At 31.1% G+C, this 23,544-nt stretch overlaps 1 protein-coding gene across 3 annotated transcripts in view; it reads left to right on the plus strand.

The window, feature by feature from the left end:
* Positions 1-23,544, plus strand: part of LOC105466263 (collagen type XI alpha 1 chain) — a 219,601-nt gene that overhangs the window by 52,317 nt on the left and 143,740 nt on the right. For all 3 annotated transcript variants that reach the window (XM_011715280.3, XM_011715281.3, XM_011715283.3), the window contains exon 5: positions 19,406-19,534. In XM_011715280.3, the coding sequence (XP_011713582.1) occupies positions 19,406-19,534 (129 nt within the window). The remainder of the gene's footprint in view (positions 1-19,405; positions 19,535-23,544) is intronic.

Consider the following 23,544-nt stretch of genomic DNA (forward strand, 5'->3'; position numbering starts at 1 on the left):
CCTCAAACCTCAGCAACCACCACCCTAAGCAGTTATTGATAAAGAGGTGAGATCCTCCACCAGCAAAAAGATTACTGCTTGCTGAAGGTTCGAATAATCGTTAGTATTTTTTAGCAATAAAGTATTTTTATATTAAGGTACAGACATTTATTTTATACTTAATGCTATTGCACATTCAATAGACAGCAGGACAGTGTAAATATAACTTTTATATGTACTGAGAAACTGAAAAAATTCTCGACAATATTTTCCACGTTGTGGTGGTCTGGAACTGAATGTGCGATATCTTCAAGGTATGCTTGCATTTCCCTTTCTCAAGTTAGGTTAACTATGATGAAATCCTAGCAGGTTACTCTGAGGGCATGCTTTTTTAAAGAAGAACAGAATATTTTGGTGTTTTCAACATGATTCCTTTTCTCCTCCCAATTCCAGAAGCATGAGAAGAAATCTTTATGATATTCACTTACAGGCCTTATAAAGCTCTTCCAAGTAAAACTCACAAAAGTGCAGGATTACCCCATGACTGAGTCCCCTTGGTGTTTTTAACTCTTGGAATTTTTAACTGTCAGAATATTGGTATTTTCTCTCTCACATAACAAAATTCAGAAGCTATTAGGAGACTCATATAGTAGTGTTAATTTCAGTTCAATTTTTTACGTTTTTTTCTCAATTGGTTTGGGTCTGTTACACATGCTTATTTCTGGAGATAGCCTGAGGTTTTTATGGTTCACACAAAAATTAAGCAATTCCCCTCTTCATTTTTCTCATCTCAGATTCCCTGTACACTCTCTAACCTGCATTTTTCCCCTAGTTCCTCTGTCCAGAAACACAGGGTTTCTTTCAAAGTTTTAGGCAGAACACAGTTGTTCTGCTCAGCCACGGGATTCCACCTTTGGGACAAAACCTTGATAAAATATGAAACAAAAACAAAAACAAAACAAAGTAAAACACAAGTAAGTTATACCTATAGGCTAATTTCTCCAAATCTTGACTCTCTCTTTAATCTGCATGATTTATGGAGTTGTCAGCTAGTTGTTGATTGTGTTTTGTTCAGAGCTTATAGTTTTCAACAGCAAGAGAGTTGGGCTGTAGCGGGCTTACACAGTCATAGGAGTATTGGCTTTCCCAAGATACGAATATGTGAAAAGTGTTCATTTCTTATGAAAAATGTATACCAGAGGTGTCTAATCTTTTAGCTTCCCTGGGCCACATTGGAAAAGAAGAATTGTCTTGGGGAACACATAAAATACACAAACACTAATGAAAGTAATATTTTAAGAAAGTTTATGAATTTGTTTTGGGCCACATTCAAAGCCTCCTGGTCCTCATTTGGACTGTGGTTCATGAGTTGGACAAGCTTAATGTATACCATTAAAGAGACAAGCATGGTACTTGCTGTTGCCTCATTTCCAAATCCCTAAAATTGGTACAATTCTACTATCTCACAGTTAATATCTAAATCCTCCTTGCTGTGTCTTCTCTGTGGAACTTCTTTAAGAAAGAAAACAAAATAAGCTATCACTATTTAAAAAAATTAACATCATGTTTTCTATCTGGATTTTAAAATATAAAGGTGTATTCACCAATTATTTCTTTAAATATTATCTTTGTAAATGTGTAGAAGGTCTTCCATAAAATATGAACTTTACAAACACAATGTTGGATGTGAGTAGGCACAGGTGATAACAATATTTATTGTTTAATTGAGAAATAAAAGATGAAGGTAAAGGTATCATTCGGTATCTAACAAATACAGAAATGGTTGAATGAAAAAGATTATGATAATGATAATTAAGTATTTGCATTTTAAAATCACACACATGGTAGTTAACAATGTTGACTCTGGAGTTGGACAGCCCTGGCTTGAATTTTGGATTTGGAAATTAACCAGCTCTGAGATTGCAGACAACATACCCAGTCTCCCTGTCTCTTTCCTCATCTGTAAAATGGAATAACAGGGCTATGCATCTCATAGAATCATTTGGAAATTAAATTAATGTTTATAAAATACTTTAATCTCTGTATTTCAGTATTGAGTGTTTTATGAGTGTTTATTTGCTTTTTTTTTTAATTTTTTTTTTTTTTTGAGACAGAGTTTCACTCTTGTTGCCCAGGCCAGAGTGCAATGGAGTGATCTTGGCTCACTGCAACCCCTGCCTCCCAGGTTTAAGCAATTCTCCTGCCTCAACATCCGGAGTATATGGGATTACAGGCATGCGCCACCACGCCTGGCTAATTTTGTAATTTTAATAGAGACAGGATTTTACCATGTTGACCAGGCTGGTCTCGAACTCCTGACCTCAGGCGATCCTCAAGCCTCGGCCTCCCAAAGTGCTGAGATTACAGGCATGAGCCACTGTGCCTGCCCTGTTGGTAAAAAAGAAAAAGAAAAAGAAAAAAAAAAACAAAACTTTTTTCATTTATTATTTCTGAATTTAAGTGAAACACACAGATATGGTTAACATAGGAGCCACATTTGGCTTTGTAAAATTCTCAGGTTTCTGGTTTATTATTTTAAAGAAGTCTTCAATACCTGAAGGCAAAAGTAAAATGCCGTTCTAGTGTGGTACTTTATCACTTACTCTTGTTAGAGTAGCATAGAGCCAGTAAAACAGAAAAGCGAGGAAGCTTTGAGTTTATTTACGGATGTTAAGTTTAATTATTGTCTGTAGATATTTGGTTGGCATGTGTATTTCGGAGTGTAGTTGTGGCTTTTTTTAAATTCTTGAAAATATTGTCTGGAATCTATTTCGTGATTCATTTTTTTTGGATGATGTATTAAAACAACAACATTACTTTCTAAAATCAAAAATTAAGGTACGATTTTAACAGAAATAAACTGTGGATAACAAACAGTAGGTAAAAATGTGGTAGACTTGATGTTCAAAAACAATCCAAGTCTAAATTCTGTGTGACACACAAATCCAATGCACATTAGTGTGAAAATCCCAGGGGATACCACACATCCCGCTAATATTAGAGTTTTGTAACAAAACTAATATAAAGCTTCACTGCATTCACAAACGTGTTGAACTTCATTAATATAGAACAAAATGTGCAGTTGTTCTTTCTAAAAGGTGTTTTTATCGTTTTCGTGAAGAAATAGTCAAATGTATTTACATGACAGTATCTTTTAGCAGTATTTAAAACCTAAGATGTTTTTACGGCAATAAATTTAGCATTTGTTAGATTTTATTAGACTTTGTGTTAGTGATCAATTATTTACCAGATTGAGATTCCACATACAAGTTTTCTCTTTTGATTTTTTTTTTTTTTTTAGGAGACATTTAAGTTCCACTACTGACCACTTGTATAAGAGTAGACAGAGCCACAACTTTGGTGTAATTCTTTTTTGAGAGTTATCCTTAGCCAAGACTCAAAAGCACATCTGTTTTTGGCTGTTTTATGTATAATTACATTCTTTATTGCTTCTCACTGAATTTGTCTGTCAAGTGTAGTGAAAAACAACACACAAAAATATGCCACATTATTTATGACCAAGCTTCAGTGATTCTGTAGTGCTGAATTTGAAACTGATTTTCTCAGTTCTACTTTCTAGATGCTACTATATATACAACAGCCTCAAGGTATTCTGTTGCCAGTCAGAGCATCTGGAATCAGATCAGCACCATTGTATTGTGATATGCAAGTAATAGGCCATATTTTGGGACTTGATCGACCTTTTGTTATAATCTTATATTTACTAGGATTTGTGGCTAAAACTGTTTCAAGAAACTCAATGACACATTTAAGGCAAATTTAGATTTCTGAGTTCTATAGAGATCCAAAGTAGCACTGTTTATATAGGATGCTACTTGTCCTCTAAAAGGAGCATTGCCCTTTTTAATTTGGATTTCTGCTTTGCTGATTAGTGCATCATTGGATTAGCTACTGCCGGCAATGCACAATAGTGTTTCATACATTTTATGTTTCCTCTTTTACAAGTTTTGTCTCTGTATTGATGACCTTAGTTTTTTTTTTCCCCTCTTTTAAGGTCTAGTATTAGCCTCCAGTACTTTATTAACTTTTCAAATAAGAAATCATCTTACATTTGCATTCTTGTTTGTGTGTAATTACCAGATTGTTTTAGAATTATCTATTAATGTACAGCTTTCTTATTAGACTACATATTTCTTGAGTGCTGGATTTTTATATTCCATTACTTTAGATATTCCAGGAGCAACATCAATCACAAAGTTTGGCACAGTGTTTAGAGTTAATAAAGATTAGTAAATACATGAATGAATGCTTTACCCAGAAATGACTAAGGCTTTGTTAGAAGTATCAGGGAGAATAAAGGGTTGGGAAAACTGTAAGATAGCATATGTTATTCAAAAGCTAGGTGTTCACTTAAGTTGACTATTCTCTGTTGAAACAAAATACATACTATGTGTTAATTATTGTGCTTGAGTAAGGGATGTAGAAACATAGTTGTAATAAAAGACTTGTGTTACATAATAAAGACATAAAAAATATTCAAGGGAGGGAATGATAACTAAACCCAGAGGAATAAAAATAAAAGAACATGAGAACACATGTAAAAGTTGAACATTTGTAATAAGCCCAGCAGTTCTGAGAAATGTAATGTGGTTTGGGGGCATTTGGGAGGAGACCTGAGTAAGTGTGTAAGAGCCCATTTGCCTTTTATACCATACTAAGGTGGCTGAACTTCAAACTATAGACTATGAGAATGTTCCTTAAGTAGAGGAATTACACATTGCGATTTTTTAAATATTATTTTTGTGACAGTGAAGGAGCTAGTCTAGAATTGGAAGAATCTGATTTTAAAAAAAGAAAACATGAATTGTTGAATATTGGTTCAAATAAAAGGTACTTAGAGTAGAGACAAGGCCATGGCAGAATAAATGGAGAAAAGAGTCTTATTTTCACTATGGAATAAAACTGGTAGGTCTTGGGAACTGTTGGGATATGAGAGGTAATGGGAGGGAGGAACTTAATATTTTTGGCCTTTAGTATGTAGGTAATAAATAGGTGATATTTACTTTTTACAGACACAAACTGTTTAAAATTTCGACTAAATGTAGAGGACTTTAACTCTCTTTTGTATTATTTATGAACTATGTGTTTTTAACCATGCTTTAAATTAGTAAAAGACTGTGGGACTGTCCTGAGCCAAAGAATCACTTCACCATCTTTTCTACACTTCTTGAGTTTTAGAGTAAACATGCAGTTAATATGAAATTGTTATTAGCTAAAAGAAGTGTAATAAGAATGTTGATATATTATTTAAATTATTGTTTAAGTATTTTTTTTAAGAACTTGATGTTTTTAAAGCATAAACTACTCTATTTCTATTTACAGTTTGACTATATATAGTTATTAGAAGAGTGGCAGGTAAATAGTGAGTGCCAACTAAGTATTGTCTATTATTATATCTGTTAGTATTACTTATTCCTTGGATAATTGCAAAAGCCTTTTAATTGATCTTTCTGCTTTTGTTGTTTCATCTGTTCTAAGCAGCAAACAGAAAAGCAAGTCTATTTCTGTCAAGTAGCACCTGGCCAAAAGAACAAATGAATGAATGAATGAAGTTGTGCCACCTCTTTGCGCATAACCTGCCAGTAGCATTTTATTTCATTTGGAGTTAAAGTTATTTCAATAGTCTGCAGGGTCTTATGTGACCCATACCACACCCTCTGCCTCTCCTCTCAGACGTTATCAGTGGCTCCTCTCCATGTTGTTACCTATGGATTGTTGGTTCACAAGGTGTTCCTCACTTGAATATATTAACTAATCCCTTGCCTTGGGGTTGCTTGTGCTGTGGGGCCTGGACATTCATTAGTCCTTCTGCCTGGAATGCTCTCCCCAAGATATAGCATTTTTTGTTTCTCAGTTCCTCAGGTGTCTCTGTTTCTGTGTCTCTTAATCAGTGAATCTTTCCATGATCCCACTTTATAACAGAATATTCTACTTTCTGATGCATCTTCCCTATCCTTTGTTACTTTATGTTCTTTACAGCATTTATCACTTTCTGACATATTACATTTTTCTTATTTTGTTTCTCCCTCTGTAATATAAGCTCCTAGAATGCAGGAGCTTTGTGCTGTGTCCACAAAATCTAAAATAGTACCTGACATGTAATATTTGCATTTTTTAGTGGATGAATAAATATACTTTCTAACACTTATTAATTCAAAGGGCATAGGTCATCTATAGCAGGCAAGGAAGTGGGAAGCAAGATCTGTTACCTTTTTCTAACCTTTTAATTAATTAAACTGATGCAACAGAGCCATATTGGTAGTTATGCTTTTGTAAGAATCCTTAGCATTGATAATATAGAAAGTATAAGATAAATATACAGTTTTATGGTAGTGTTTTATCCAACTTTTGGCATTTTCTGTAGTACTTGGTAAGTAGATATTGAATTAGAAGTACATTCAAGTAATATAAGACACTGCTAATTTTCTCAAAGCTGGTTTCTCAAGCTAGTTTTGGGATACTGCGCAATATAAGGGCTGTGTGGGAAGCAGTTCTGTCTGTGATTATACGGTTTCCCTCATTTTTTCCTTTGAATTATGGTTCAGATGTAATCTCTGATGCATTTTTCAATTACAGTAAAATTCTAAGCATTTTGGAAACTTGCCTTTACCACCCAAAATAGATGAGAAGGAATCATTAACTGTATGGGATGTTTGAAAAAATAATGGTGAGAGTCAATGCCTTGGCAAATTCAGAATTATAAGTAGACAGGAAGCATAGGTTTTCAATTAATCTTCTGATTGTGGTAGTTACTTCTTAAGAATTTCATGCCATATTTAATATTTAATTTCAGCCTTGTTTCTGGATATGCAATCAAAAACTCTGCCAAGAGCCACCAGGCTTTTCCTGAAAGCTATAATATCAAATGTGAGCAGAAGTTTTAGGGTCTAGGGGCTATCTTATGAAAATAGTATAGAATGTTGTTAAGCTATTTATTTTACACTGCACATACTAGGCTACTTATCTAAATGTATTTTTCTTTTATTTCTATTACATTTTCCTCATGTGTTTGATTTATAGAATAATGACTTTAAGACTCCTGAAACTGGAACTTTTTTTTTAGAAAAATTATAACTAGAAGTCTGCCACTTAAAGGTTTGTTTTCCTTTAATTAACTCCAAACACTGCAATAAAATATCTTACATTTGTATATACTTTACAGTTTATAAACCACTTAAATCTATATTAGTTGTATTTAGAATTTTTGAGGAAATAGTATTCTTCATTTACAGGTGTTGTAGTAATAGTATTCTTCATTTACAGGTGTTGAAATAGTCTTTCAATGACGAATAAATTATTGGTCAGGAGATCTATTTATTGATCATTTATTGAGTACCCACTAAGAGAAGGCCTAGTCCAGGAATTGGGAAAATTTCTGACAATAAAACGGAAAAGTCCCTGCTCTCATGAAGTTTATATTCCAGTGAATTTAATTGAACAAAATAGATTGACTGGTTAAGTAAGGAGCCGAGTCTATAAACTATACTTTTTATTGTCTTGTAGAGGTGCTATACCTTCCTGGCATGTGACACACATACTGGTTATTCAAATCCTTAAACTTACTGTTTGGTCATCCAGATATATATATTATATATATTTCATATATATGATGTATTCGTATTTCTCATATATATATATGTGTGTGTATATATATAGATGTAGAGAGAGAGAGAGAGAAATATATTTATATACATGATACCAATTTCTATTTTAGGTCTTCAAGTAGATGGTGTTTCCCCAACTTCTCATACTCTTTTTGGGTTGCTCTGAGTTCTCACAGAAAATAGAATTTTCCTTAGATGATTTCAGAAATTTGAGCAGGGAGGCTGGGGAATCTAGTAATTAGCATTACCTTCCTGAGGGCTAAAGGGGCAAGGGGCGGAAATACTGGTACAGCACTCAGTGAGGAGCTGGAGTTCTGTAGAAGTACTTTCTAGCAGTGTCAATAATGATAAGGGTCCCAGACTACTGTGACAAGCTAGGAAAGTATGGGAGTAAATGATGCCAACCTTTTTCCCTTCCCAGCTTCCAAATTCCTGGTGGTGGCTTCCATGGTCCGTTCTGGAAACCAACCTGCGGGAGAGTCTGGTGATGCAGACTTTAGGGGTCAGGTTCTTTCAGGCACAGAGTAAAAGACAGAAATGTTAGTAATAGGAATTGAGGTGCCAGCAGAGTATAACAAGTATCCCTTTATTTAGAAGAAAAAACGACCACTTTCATATAAATTATGCCATGAAATTCTAGATAAATCCTCTAATTTTCTCAGGTGAAAGTTATTTCAAATGTCTTATGTCTTCATAATTGGAATATAGCAGGTAGTAAAGAAATATGTGTCTCATATGTTGTGTATTTGTGTATAATAATCTCAATAACAAGCCTATAAGTATTGGAGAGGAGGTTTCTTTTTCTCCTATTCATGGTGTTGGCATGATACTTTGTCTCCATAAATATTTATTGAATTAATGGATAGACGAATGACAGTAAACAGGCAAAGACAAATATTCTCATAGTAATCTGGCTGTTAAAATCCTTGTGCAAGTTAGAATTAAAAGTTATAGGAGAAATATAATTACTATCTTATCTGTAATATTTCTTAGCTTATTAACTTGTAACACATACAAAAGAAAAACATTTTGTTTTGGGAAAAATATAGCTTTTCCTAAAATAACAAACCAATATTGTTATACAAAAATGTTGTATAACAGATTGTTTTTGCCTTCAATCAAAATAGTTTTTCCAAAATATACCCATTTCAGTAGGGAATTCTAGCTTTCAATTTTGAGTAAGCCATCCATCGTTTACTGTTCAACAAATATTACATGTTCAAAGTACAAACTGACTATATTTTGTAGAGAAAAGAGGTTTTCACATTTGACACTAAAAACTATTTTTTTTGTTTTCAGAATAAAAAAAGGTGTGCTGATTATATTATGTATATATATGCATACTTTAAAAGTCCTCTCAGAATTACATATTTTATAAAGTAGCCAATTTATATTTAAAGAGACTTCATTTCTCTAAACAATTAATATATCACTCATTGTTATAGAGGATTGCAACAGAGCAAAAATAAGGGACTATTTTTAAAAGATCTGTTATTTCTGGAATAGTACCATTCTATATAAAATTAAAATAATAAATGTATAGAAATGCAACTACCAATTATTTCTTTTTATTCTCTGACTGGTATTTTCTCTAAGAGACTTAAAACAGGCAAGAAAAAAAGGATGATGCTAAAAATTGATATGTAAAATACTGATACCCAAATATCTGGTATTGTGTTGGAGGAATAAATGTGTCAGTTCAACTGTTAACTCTTTGAAATAGTGAAAATAGTCTGTAATTTCTTTCATATTCCAAAAATAACAATTACTTTAAAATTAAGTCTAAAATTTACTGCCAAGTTAAAGACTATGAAATAAAATGTAAATGTCAAATTCTAATGTTAACTTTGTGAAACAGGCAGTGAAAGTAATACCTAATGCAAAGGTCATATTTGACCTTTACAATGATATTAATTATATGAACTTGTCCTTTGAGTCTAAGTGTTAAAATACAGGTTAATCACTATGTGTCAATTCAAAATAAAACATAAAAATTAAAAACATATTAAAAATAAATACTTATGAAGAATTTCTCATTGATAATTAGCATTCAAATTGAGATGTGCTACTAGTGTAAAATATATATAATCTTTCAAAAACTTACTAGGAATAATAATAGCTTTTATATTAATTACAAATTGAAATTATATGTTTTGAATATATTATGTAAAAATATATTATAAAAGTTAAAGAAAAATAAAAATATTACATACCTGTTTCCTTACATATGAATATTTTTTCTCAAGTTGATTTTTTAAAAAGAGGTCTCAAAATGATTTTTGTTTTGTTTTAAAATCCTTTTTAGCATTTTAAATGTTAATTTCAATCATATTTTGGACAGCAAATGTTTTTAAAATATATCAGATGAATTTATTTTGGGAAGGGGATCAAATTGTGGTAACATTTTAAATGTTAATTATTTAAAGAAACATTGATATGAAGAACTCTTTCATAATCTGTGAATCATCTCTAAGTATTTTTTTAGAATTTTAATTTAAATTTTTACATGAGAGTTTCCTTCAATCAACAAGAAATAAACATGTTTAGTCTTGATTCACATTAACATAAACTGATAAAATGTAACAAAGAATACACAAAATTATACAATCTGAGATTATCAGAATATATACTTTAATATATATTTTGAGATTTATCTCAGAATATATACTTTTTGAACTATATATTTGAACTCTTTATATAATATATGCAATTGGAATATACATAAATATATACACACATAGTTCAAATATTAGGGGTATGTTTTTCTAGCATTTTTTGTTTTCTATTGTTGACATGAAGTAGGATTATAATATAACTTTATTAGATGGAATTAATGATACAAACAAAATTGTTTTAATCTTTTACTAGCACAATAAAATGTATTTTAAATATAAGACTATTTTATGGATATTTTAAAAAAATATTTTCTCTTTAAATTATTTATTTGTACTTGGAATGATGCTTTTTAACCGTTCTTACTTTCTATTATCTCCAGTGGGCTGAGGGGTGTCTGTGAGGATGATACTGTCTGGTTTATAACTTCAGATTACCCTGTGTTCTAGCTACTTGCCAAATTAAATCAGCCAATATTTCTACAGCATCTACTTAATACTGGACTCTAGATATAGTCAGTTATTACTTTTGTTGTAGATAAACAAATATCCATTTTGGATTTTTTCAATTGAAGTGACCTTTGCTCTGTTATAAAGACAGAACTTGAGAGGAATTAAAAAAAAAAAAAAACAATCTAGTATTAACTGTTTTGTATTAGTTTTCTAAGGCTGCCATAATAAATTGCCACAGACTCAGTGGCTTAAATAATAGAAACTTAGTTTTGTAAAGTTCTGGAGGCTACAAGTCCAAGATCCAGGTGTTGACAGAGTCGTTTTCTTCCATCTGAGGGTTCTTGCCTTGGCTTGGAAATGGTTGTCTTTTCCCTGTGTCTTCACATGGTCTTTCCTCTGTGTGTTTGTGTCTTAATCCTTTCTTAAAGGAGACCAGTCAGATTGAATCAGGACCATCCTAGTGGCTTTGTTTAACCTTAATTACATTCTTAAAGGCCCTGTCTCCAAATACAGTCACAATGTGAGGTATTGGGAATTAGGATTTCAACATACAAATTTGAGGGGACACAATTTAACCTTTAGCACTCAGTCTGAGCAAGCTCATCCTGTTCTTGATTATCAATGAAAAAAATGGGTATAAAATTGCTACAGAAAGAAGTATGGACTGTCAGATCTTTTTTTTTTTTTTTTTTTTTTTTTGAGAAAGAGTCTGGCTCTGTTGCCCAGGCTGAGTGCAGTGGCAGTGGCATGATCTTGGCTCACTGTAACCTCCACCTCCCAGGTTCAAGCGATTTTCATGACTCAGCCTCCCAAGTAGCTAGGATTACAGGCATGCACCACCATGCTCGGCTAATTTTTGTATTTTTTGGTGGACAAAGGGTTTTACCATGTTGGTCAGGCTGGCTTTGAACTCCTGACCTCAGGTGATCCACCCACCTTGGCCTCCCAAAGTGCTAGTATTACTGGTGTGAGCCACTGCACCTGCCCTAAGTATCTGAATTCATCATACAGTTTCATCCCTCAGAAGTTTCGTTTAAGATGCTTTTTATGTTTAATGCTATTTTACCTCCATCCCCTTCATTAGGCTAACTCCCATTTGCTTGTACAAATCATCAATATTTTTCCAAGAGCCATTTCATAAAAATGTTCATTCTCACTGAGATACCTATATGTTGCAAGTTAATGGAGACAAGAATGAACTATAGGAAATGGAATCTAGATGATTTTATGGAACAAAATTATAGCTGTGTGATTTACTTTAGCATTGAGGGAGATTAAATATCGAATCCTAGATATTTCTGTAAATTAATAAGATATATAGTCAATTGTTAGAGTGTTATTTTCCAGATCTTACAAAAAATTGCTCTCTTAGAATAAAGAACTTTAAATGTTAATGTTAAAAGTTTAGATCTTGCAAGATTCAGAGTAGAATTGAAAGCCTTGTGGAATTGTACAGTCACCAGTTGTAAGATTAAAATTTAAGAGAGATGATCATTTTTCAGTTGTAATTGAGCACTGATTCAACATCTGCATTAACTATTTTAGTTATATCTAAATTTCTTCTGCCTTTGTTGTGATCCTATTAAGTTCCAAACACATAATCCATCTATGAGTCACATTATTCAATCAGATGGAGTTGAACAAGACAGCTTATCAGAGGCTGATTTTTCATTGCTCATTCTCTAGAGGCAGCTGCTTTGCTGTGCAATTCAGTGGATGCTCAGATTGAGAACTAACATCAACCAATCACTGGTTGGCTTCACATAAGACAAGGAGTTCAATCTGAAAATTCAGAACCTTAACACTGACACATTGACATGTGATCTTAAGACATTAGATCAATATTATTTGCCATACTTTTTCAATAAATGTGATTCTTTACACACACACACGCACACACACACAAAATCTAAATTTATCTTTACTTGTGTATTTCATAGACCATTATGTAATTACATTCATAGCACAGAAAATTGAAACACCTGTGCCTTATATAGACTTTATATTTAAGTCTATATAATATATAATAATATAATTAAATAAATAAAATAAAACAATAGAATATATTATATTATTATATATTATAATCATATATTACAGAAATAATATATGAAAAAATATTTTTATAAAATATATAATATATGTAATTATGTATTATATAATATATCTTTATTATTTTATTATTCATCATATATTATATATAATTATATACACATTATATATTATATTATATATAATTATATATACATATATAATATATTATATATTATTATAATCATATATAATATAATTATTATATTAATATAATATTTAATATAAGTTATATTATATTAAATATTTATTATATATTTAATATTTAATATAATTATTATATAATATAATAATATAATATAATCATATATATTATATATTATAATATATAATATACATTATATGTAATGTATATTATATAGATATATAAAGTCTATATAAGGCATAGCTGTATATTATATACTTATATATAAAGTCTATATAAGGCATAGCTGTATATTATAATATATATTATATATATATAAAAAATATACACACACACACACAAACCAAAGTAAAAAAAATGAGCAAAAAATTGTTAGCATATGTGCATTATTTGTTTGGTTTTAAAAGTATGCTATTACTTATATAGTTTGTATTGATAAGAAATATAGTGAGATCATTTTGCAATGCATGTGACATTCACAAGAACATCTGTATAGACAGTTTCTATTTAATTTTCTTACATTTTATTTGCTTTTGCTCTATACCTATACTGTCTATAGGCAAACACTATAGTATAAACCCAGTTCACACAGCTGGAGATCACAAAGTAATTGTATCAACTGTACCTTCATCTTGGTTTTGTGGATCATTAAAGGAGGAGGATGCCTTGTATGCTAAAGATGCTAGTTTTACTCAATAACTTTACCTTTTTTAGCTGTGAAAATTTTTATGGCACTATTGAATCTAAATATTTATAGTTCATTCAATCTGTCACAATGAGCTTGTTTACAGACTGTATTAAAACATGTCATATGATTAACATAAAACACTATAAAATGCCTTCTGGGAAAAATAGTACTGTAAGCTTTTTATTGAATTTTTCCTGTTCCTTTTGTAGCATATTTTATGACTATTAAACACCTGAAATAAGAATTTATAGTGGAAAAGTTGGTAGGATTCCATTTAGTGAAGTTAGGACTGTAAATAGAATAGCAAGTACTTAACAAAACCAGCATTATTTAAAAATATTTATTATTTCAAAGTTCTATATACTTATATATGATGCATATATATTTATATTATATATAATATATATTTATATACATAAATATCATATATATGATAGCAACTTTTTTGTTTTTCAGCAATAAATTCACTTGATTCATTATAATTTATATATAATTAAGTATGGAATTCCAGAACTTCTATTCCTGGAGAGGACCTTAGGTATTATCTCTCAGTGCATTCATTTTACAAATGATAAATTAAGTGATGCACAATTCCAAGTAGTTAATGGCAAAGCTGGGAGAAAATTTAGGAAGCAGAGTTTCTAATTGAAACCCTCAGTGATTCTATTACTCAGTCATATACTCATGTACTCAATAGTGCCTTCTTATTTGTTTTAAATGTTAATAATTTTGTATTCAAATTTCTCTTTGTTATTTTTCATTTAATACAATTAGGTATGGTTACTCAGTGTTCTAAATTATTCGGTTAGAATTTGAGAAATGCTATTGGTATGTGTTAAGAACTTGTATTTATTTGCTATGTGTCTATTTAAAATTAGTAGGTATTAGACAATATTAGAGATGCTCCTACTTAAAAATAATTTACCAAAAAACTCAGAAACTAATTTTATTGATCAATTATTTATATTGTTTCATGACATGTAAAAATAAATATTTTCAAGTTAGAAATACTAATAATATGATGATTTTAAATATGGTTGTCTAGATGAATATTTTCTACTTTTGCTTTATGTTATGCTTCACCGTAAATTAAAGAAGGCATTTCCTTATTTGGGTGTTACTTGGACATACTAGTATGTTACATGTACTTTTAAAGCACTATTTGAATGAGTGAATGAATTAATGATTAAATAAAATGACTAAAAACTTGCATAAATATAACACAATCTGAGTTATCAATGGAGATATTTCTGAAGTCAACAAAATTTATCATGAAGATGAATAAACAGTATTTCACTTATGTCAGCACAATTTTTATTAGTGGATGTGTGTTTCTGAGTCATTTTTGTGGTGTAATAATGCTCAGTTTGGTGATGAGACATTCTAGATGAAGATTATTCAGGTAGTTGGCAATAAGAATTTAAATGTCAAAATATGGATCAAAAGGGGATCAGGTTAAAACACTAAAAAGAAGATTTAAAATGAGATGTCCATAAGGAGCTTGGAAAAGCTCAGATGTTAATCTGATGATCTAGGAGACCTGTGTGCCTATCCAGGTAAGACCTGAGGAGAAGGCCCTGCTATTTTCAATATGGTTGACTTTGAGGATCTACCTAGAAAAAAAGTGAGAGCTAAGACAGTGTTGTAAACTGTAGGAGTGTTGAAAGTGTTTACCAAGACACACAGAAAGGCTCTTGGGATACTAATTGTTTCCATTTGATTCCGAGATTTAAGGAAATCTCAGTCTAATCATTTACAGATCATTAACCTAACCAAACAGAGACCTCGTTGGCCACAAGCAGCAAAGACTACTGACTTACAGAATTACTTCAAGTAAATCACTACATGAACAAACAAGCACCAACAACTATAAAGAAAAATAACAGTAGGCCTGGTGGAAGGGGAGGATAGTATCTGATTTCAGGGTTGTTATTTAATATGTTCAACTTTCAACATAAAAGCTTTCAACATCATGAGATAGCCAAAAAAAAAAAAAAAGAAAAAAGAAAGAAAGAAAGAAAGAAAAAGAAAATTATGTGGCATACAAAGTAAAAAGCAAAGCAAAGCAAAGCAGTTAAGAGGAGCTGCCCTTTGAGAAGCACAGACATTGGACTTCCCCAACAAAGACATTAAATGAACAATTATGGATACGTTAAAAAAAGAAAAAAAATCATAATAACTAACAGCAAGTATGATAATGTCTTACCAAATAGAAAGTAGCAATAAAGATATATACTATAAAAATACTAAATAGTAGTACTGTAGTTGAAAATTATAACATACAATGAAAAATTGACTAAGTTCAACAAAGAATTTAAGCTGACAAAATAATCAGTGTACTTGAAGATAAATCAGTTGATATCATCTACAATGAGAAGAAGGGAAGAAAAAAAATTCAAAAAAGTTGACAGAGCCTCTGAGACCTGCGGAACACCACCAAACATTCCAAAATAGGCATGATATAGGAGTCCCAAAAAGAGTAAGGGCAGAAAACATATTTAACAAAGTAATGAATCTACACATTCAAGACTCTCGACAACTTCAAATCGGATAAACTTGTAAAATCTACATCTAGATACATCATAAACATCAAAAAGCAAAGACAGTGAGAGAAACTTCAAAATTGCAAGAGTGAAGTGACTGATAACATATAAAGGATTTTAATTTAGATTATTAACTGATTCCCTATCATATACTGTGGAGGTCATGAAGTAGTAGGGTAACATATTCACAGTTCTGGCGGCAAGGGGGAAAGACTTCAACGAAAAACTTTATAGCCAGCAAAACCGACTTTCAAAGGCAAAGGGAACAGCCAGGTGCAGTGTCGTGCTCTTATAGGCCCAGCTACTTAGGAGGCTGAAATAGGAAGATAGCTGGAGTCCAGGATTTCAATAACAGCATTGGACAACATAATAAGGCACCATCTCTTAAAAAAAGGAAAATTAAGACATTCCCATATTTAAAAGAATATTCACTAACAAAGTTCCCTTTCAAGAAATGTAAAGAGTATCTTAGATTGAAATGGAAGATTACTGGACAATAACTCAAATAAAGAACACAAGTACAGTTATCTGGGAGAGGTAAATATAAAAGATCGTACTTCTTGTTTATAATACTTCTCTTATTAGATTAAAAACAACATTGCATAAAACAATATTTATAAAACTGTGTTGATAGGCTTATAGTATATAAAGATGTAATTTATACAACAATAATAGTTACAAGGCGGAAGGAGGGATTAGAGCTACATAAGATCACATTTTTGTGTAAGATTGACATGAAGTAAGTATTAATTTGAAAAATATTGTAATAAGTTAATTATAATTCTAAGAGTAACCACTGGCCGGGCGCGGTGGCTCAAGCCTGTAATCCCAGCACTTTGGGAGGTCGAGACGGGCGGATCACGAGGTCAGGAGATCAAGACCATCCTGGCTAACACGGTGAAACCCCGTCTCTACTAAAAAATACAAAAAAAAAAAAAAAAAAACCAAAAAAAACAAAAAACCAAAAAACTAGCCGGGCGAGTTGACGGGCGTCTGTAGTCCCAGCTACTCGGGAGGCTGAGACAGGAGAATGGTGTAAACCCGGGAGGAGGAGCTTGCAGTGAGCTGAGATCCGGCCACTGCACTCCAGCCTGGGCTACAGAGAGAGACTCCGTCTCAAAAAAAAAAAAAAAAAAAAAAAAAAAAAAAAGTAAAATTTTAAAATAGTAAATATTCAACTAAAAAAAGGCAGTAATGGAAGAATAACGTAATATTAATACAAAGGCATAAAATGTATAAAACAAATAGCAAAATAATAAATGAAAACAACCCAAATTCCAGAAACTGATTAATAAACAGCAGCATGTCCATAAAAGGGAATATTACTTGAAAAGAGGAATGAAGTACTAATACATGGTACAACATGGATCAATCTTGAAGACATTATGATCAATGAAAGAAGCCAATTGAAAAAGGTCACATGTTGTATGGTTGAATTTATAGGAAATACCCAATTTTTACCAGGGGCTGGGAAAAGGGAAGGATTGAAAGTGACTACCACTGGTTGCAGGGTATCTTTTAGGTGTCATGAAATTTTTCTGCAATTAGTACTGATGGTTGGACAATGCTGTGACTATACTAAACCCACTGAATGGTAAATTTTGAAAGAATGGATTTTATATGTGAATTAATTAAATCCATTATAATTGATTTTATATTTGAATAGTGTGAAAAGCTCAATAAATATGTTATTTTTAAAAAAGAGAAATGTAAGCATAGAAATATAAATTTTTGAACCTTAAAACTAAATCCTAATTCTAAGGGTGAGAATGACCACAGTTTTTGACAGAAGAAAGAATGATACAAATAAAAATAAGTACCACACCACAGGTAGTAACCACAGTATTAAATAAAAAATTGCCTGCTAGGATTGAATAACCTAATTCTAATTAAATAACTTATACTTAATTCTAATTAAATAACTAATTAACTTATTCTTTTCTTGGCACTTCTCACACTATTTGGTTATATCTTTTCAAGTTATTAATTTTATTCCACCTTGTACTATAGTTTTAAATATTGTTAACCACTGGTTTGCGCTCTCCAAAGAGCAAAGATTACATCAAATATGTGTTTCTACACCCACAGGTTCAATATTTTGTGTATAATACTTTCTCAATAAATATTTGTTAATAAATAAATATTGTGGTATAAATGTAGAATGAATTATTCCACATTCTTTAATTTTTAAAGATTTTTATAATTTATTTTCCATATTTTTATCAAGTCCTAAATAATCCCTGTTGGTAAGATGCATAGAAAGCTGGAATGACTTTTAAATTATTAAATATGGAGTCAGGAGTTTTATGCATCAGATTATGTGCTCAAACTTACAGAGACTCGAATGCTCAAGTTAAATGGCTATCAGCCCAGATATTCCTCTAGGTCTGAGTGTAATTCTGAATTAATATGGTCATGACACACAGATTTATATTAAACTAGTTTCATGATGAAATAAGGTCCAGGTGGAAGTAGTCACATTATGTCAAGAGAAGAATATTTGGATTTTTTCTCTTGCTTGCAGTTTCCAAAAGCTCTTGAAATTAAAACTCTTTAGGTAATTCTGTTATTAAGTATTACTAATGTTTTGATTTTATTGAAATAACACAGATTTTTTGATAGGCGATGTTTAATGTATCCTTAGGAACTCCTTTATTTTTCCTTAATATAAATGCATCAAACTCATGCTCTTTTTATTTTTAATTTGGGTTTCTCCTGTGTCTTCATTTCTCATTCATCTTTGTAGGTAGGGATTCCTTTTGATACTGATTTTTCTAAGATAACATAATAGTTGGATCTATATATTTACTCTAAAAATTTCATATAAATTTCCTAACAATAGCTTATTGAGCTTTTTACTTACTTAGTATTAGAATTTTGTTACTGTTTTTATATATGCACAGTTTTTAAAATGTGTTGACTTTTAAAATTAGCCTTTTGCCCACATTATATTTGTCCTCTACCATGCAGTATAAACTACCAGTGAAGTAAAATTGAGTTTTAACAAAGGAATGAATGTAGTACAGATTTCCTGAGCCAGAAGATAACATAGAATAACAGTCCAATATTTACAGCTAATTTGTAAAATAGGTGTTTCAATCCTGTAAGACTCTTCCTAACATTGAAATATAAGTCATTTTTCTTCTTCAAATATTTAAAAATAAACCACACATTGTCTTGAGTCCTCACTCTGGTATATGTGTACCTTAATATGCTGACTGCATCTATGTCTGTGTGTTTTTATTTATTATTATTATTATTTTTTTCAGGGGGACATCCAGCAGTTTTTGATCACAGGTGACCCCAAGGCAGCATATGACTACTGTGAGCATTATAGTCCAGACTGTGACTCTTCAGCACCCAAGGCTGCTCAGGCTCAGGAACCTCAGATAGATGAGGTGAGGAGCACAAGACCAGAGAAGGTCTCTGTATTTCAGTGATACGGACATAGCAGTGCAGTGTGCAGTTTTTGAACTAACACTTATTTATTCCATTTTAGTTAAATTATGCTTTGTATTTTAATAGTGTTGTAATATTTCCAGGAAAAAAAGTGACTTGAATATATTTGGTACTTGTTTTCTTGCTGTTTAAGCATTTTATTACATAAATTTATTAGAAATAGTGGTGCTTCACTTGTATACTGTGTATATGCACATACTCCATTTTGGAGGGGGTGAGAAGAAAATAATTTCTAAGAGCGATATTTCTACCATTAGCATTTAAATAATTAACACAGCTTCAAGATAGAGTGACATATTTTCTGGTGTACATGCATCTCCCTAGACCTTTGGCAATTCAGGCAAATGAGAAAGTGACATTAGAACTACCTTAAAGTTTTCAGGCTGTGTTCAATAATTAGAGAGTTTTTTTAAAAAAACATTTCTCATAGGAAAATTTAAAAGCATGTGAAATGAAAGGAATTTAAGCCTCAGTTGAGAGCAAAACTGTATTTTTAGATTTTTTTCCTCAAGACTTAGAGTGTTAAAAAGGAAGTAGAAATTTGGAAACATCAAAATTGTTCTAAAAATGAATCAGATAGAAAGTACTTTCCTTTTAAATGTACTCGTAGGTGCCACCATTTGAGTTTTACTGTTTATAATGAGTCAAAATCTTTTATCTTATTGTTAGTTCTGCATGTGAAGTAAGGTTGGATTTTACACTTTAAATGCTAGAAATATGTTTTTGACACTACTTTACTTTTTAACGTTTAATAGTGAATTCTGTTGCACTGATCTTTTCCATGACATAATATTAGTTTTTGTTTAAAAAGCAGGGTAAAATTTTAAGAAGCCAACAGGAAGGCAAATATGAGATAAATTACTGGGATATTTTATTTACCTGCTTCACAGTTCTCAATTACTTCATTCTTTTTATTCTCTCATGATTCACTAAATATATTTTCCATGAATTCTGAAGTGATAGATAAAATAAGTATCAGATTTTGTGTTTTTATATCTAAGAGGTTATGTGCTGACTTAATATTAAAATTTATCGCATTTACTGTACATTTTCAAGGTTGATGAGATCTGTTTTGCTCCTTTATAAAGAAAGATAAGGCATATTATTCTTTTTAGCAACAGATATGGCTCTGATTTTTGGAAGAAGGGAGGTTTGCAATCTTAATATATCACTTTGAGGTGTTTTGTTCCCATGTTGTAATGCTATTATGTCAGGTAAGCTGTTATTTTATCAAGGTCATTTGTATCCATCTTCTTAAGTTCATTTAAAAATGAACTTGCCTTTTACCATGTTAGTTGTTGACATGTATATTTAACATTCTGTTGAGATGTCAAACTTAGTTTTACTAGAAGCATTTGATGAGAAAAACAGCACATTATAGCAGAAACTGCATCACAATCTGGTTGGGTTTTACCTCTTTAAAAATTGAATAAGTCATAATGAAAAAGTTTTTTCTTTAAGGAAGAATTAGCTTTCACTTTTTTCTTTAACTCTAAATTATGTTGATCCTTCAACAATAAGATAAACATCTATACCAGTATCAAAAACTAATCAAATTAGTAAGTAATCTTTATAGTAATTTTAAACTATATCCATTAATATGTCATTATATGATAAAATGCATATTAATAATCTTTAGAGCTTCTACCTATATAAATTAATAATGCAATGTTAGTCGTCAATATGTAAAGAACATAAAGTGCAATATGGAGCATCAGTCATACATGTTGTACTTTATATTACTTAATTGTTCACTAATAAACTTCTGGTATTGCATGTTTATTATTCTAATTTGGATTAATAAATATGTCAATTTCTTTTATAGATCAACCCATATGCTTTTTCAGCTTATAATTTTGTCTACTTAGTATCCTCAAATAACATATCCTAATCCATTCTTAAGATTCACATTGTTATATGCTTGACACAACTTTACAACCATCACTATGGAGTAAGAGATGTATAATGTAGGCAGATTTTAATTTAATCATAATATCATCACATTTTAATTCTATTTGAAACTACACAATGCCATTTAAATAGGTGACAAGCTAATATTAAAATTATAATGAATTTGGGATTTTCTGATCAAGTGAAATTATCTTCCTGTCTTATAAAAAATTAGATGTTAAATCTATAGGATTCCTTTTGATATTCTTTCTTAAAAAAGGATGAAAACAGAAAATGAAGTGAGAAACAATCTTTTATAAAGGAATTTAAAAAACAATTAGCTTTCCAAAATGTGTTATCTTTTCACTTAATATGTATCATACATTATATTTCTCATCATATGCACAGGTTTTTACTGATGTCACCAGTTTTCTTACAAATTAAGTAAAAACAGACATGACATTTCTGGAAGATTATTTTTCCTCACCTACTCTAATTTCTGTTAGAATACCAACAAAGTTGAAATTATTCCATCACTGCATGTCTTTTTGCATATATTTGTCTGATTGATTATAACTAGTTATTTCCTGTCTACTTGTCTCAAGCCATCTTTAGAATTCCATAGTGAGGAGAAAGATTTATCTCCAAAAATATGTTATGAGGCTTTATGTAGTAATATATATATATTGCAATATACACTCAGCAATGTCCTGAGTATATTCATGACCACCACATGGAGGAAGCTGTGCAGATAAAGGAGAACTAGGAGTGAATAAGCTCTAAAAGAAAGATATGCTGTCTGGGCGCAGTGGCTCATGCTTGTAATCCCAGCAATTTGGGAGGCCGAGGCGGGCGGGTCACCTGTAGTCAGGAGTTCAATGGCAGCCTGGCCAACTTAGTGAAACGCTCTCTCTAATAAAAATGTTTACAAGATTAGTCGGGCATGGTGGCAGGTGCCTGTAATCCCAGCTACTCGGGAGGCTGAGTGAGGAAGGAGAATCGCTTGAACCCAGGAGGCGGAGGTTGCAGTGAGCTGAGATCGTGCCACTTGCACTCCAGCCTGGGCGACAGAGCGAGACTCCATCTCAAAAACAAAACAAAATAAAACAAAAAACAAACAAACAAACAAAACCCAGAAAGATGTGCTTTAGTGTCTAGGGCAGTTAACATGTTATTTCCTCCATTATTTCATAACCAGTCTGGTTAGTCAATATTTGGAGAGTTTAAATAAAGAACAGAATTATGAAAGTTAGAAGATAATTTGTCCTATAAGAGAAAAACATGATATAAAATTAATTGACTACTTTGGTACAGTTCTATATATGTATATATATCTTTGAATAGCAGATTTCAATTAAAATGCATTTAAGTTGTCCAGGTTTAAAATTGGCACTTTATGCATTTACTTATGGTTTTTGTAATTCATAACTCCTCTATAAGCTACTAGAGCTTATTATTAGAAGGCATTGTGATCACTATTTTCTAAAACATTTGTGGTCAACAGTTATTTTGTTGGAAGATTAAAAGGGAACGGTTAAAATGCGAAGAGAGATCCCGTTGAGACATAAATGTAATTGTATCAAATACATTACTTAAGGAATTATGTATAGATTGTCCCTGGAAAATATATATTATTTTATGTATTATTATATGTGTTATTATGTTATATTTATTATTATATATGTTTATTATTATATGTATTATTGTATTATTATGTATGTTTGCCCCTAGGCAATTATATATAAATTGCCTCTGGCATGCATATACATACATACATATATATACACACACACATAATTTTTTTAGAGTTTTAACTTGTTTAGTTTACTACTTAATTTTTATGCTACATATGATTTAGTGTATTTAGTTATTTTGATTAAAATCTAAATTTAACTTATGTTAAATAATATCTATATTATTGATTGAAAATTAAAATTTTTATAAAGATATTGAGCTTTGGATTTGAGCACATTATTTTGCTCATTATTTAATATGTATGATTGTCTTTTAACTCTATTAGGAAACGTATCTCTCCTTAATTAAAACATTTTAATACAGA

The sequence above is a fragment of the Macaca nemestrina genome, chromosome 1 (genome assembly GCF_043159975.1).
Source record: "Macaca nemestrina isolate mMacNem1 chromosome 1, mMacNem.hap1, whole genome shotgun sequence".
Lineage (NCBI taxonomy): Eukaryota > Metazoa > Chordata > Mammalia > Primates > Cercopithecidae > Macaca > Macaca nemestrina.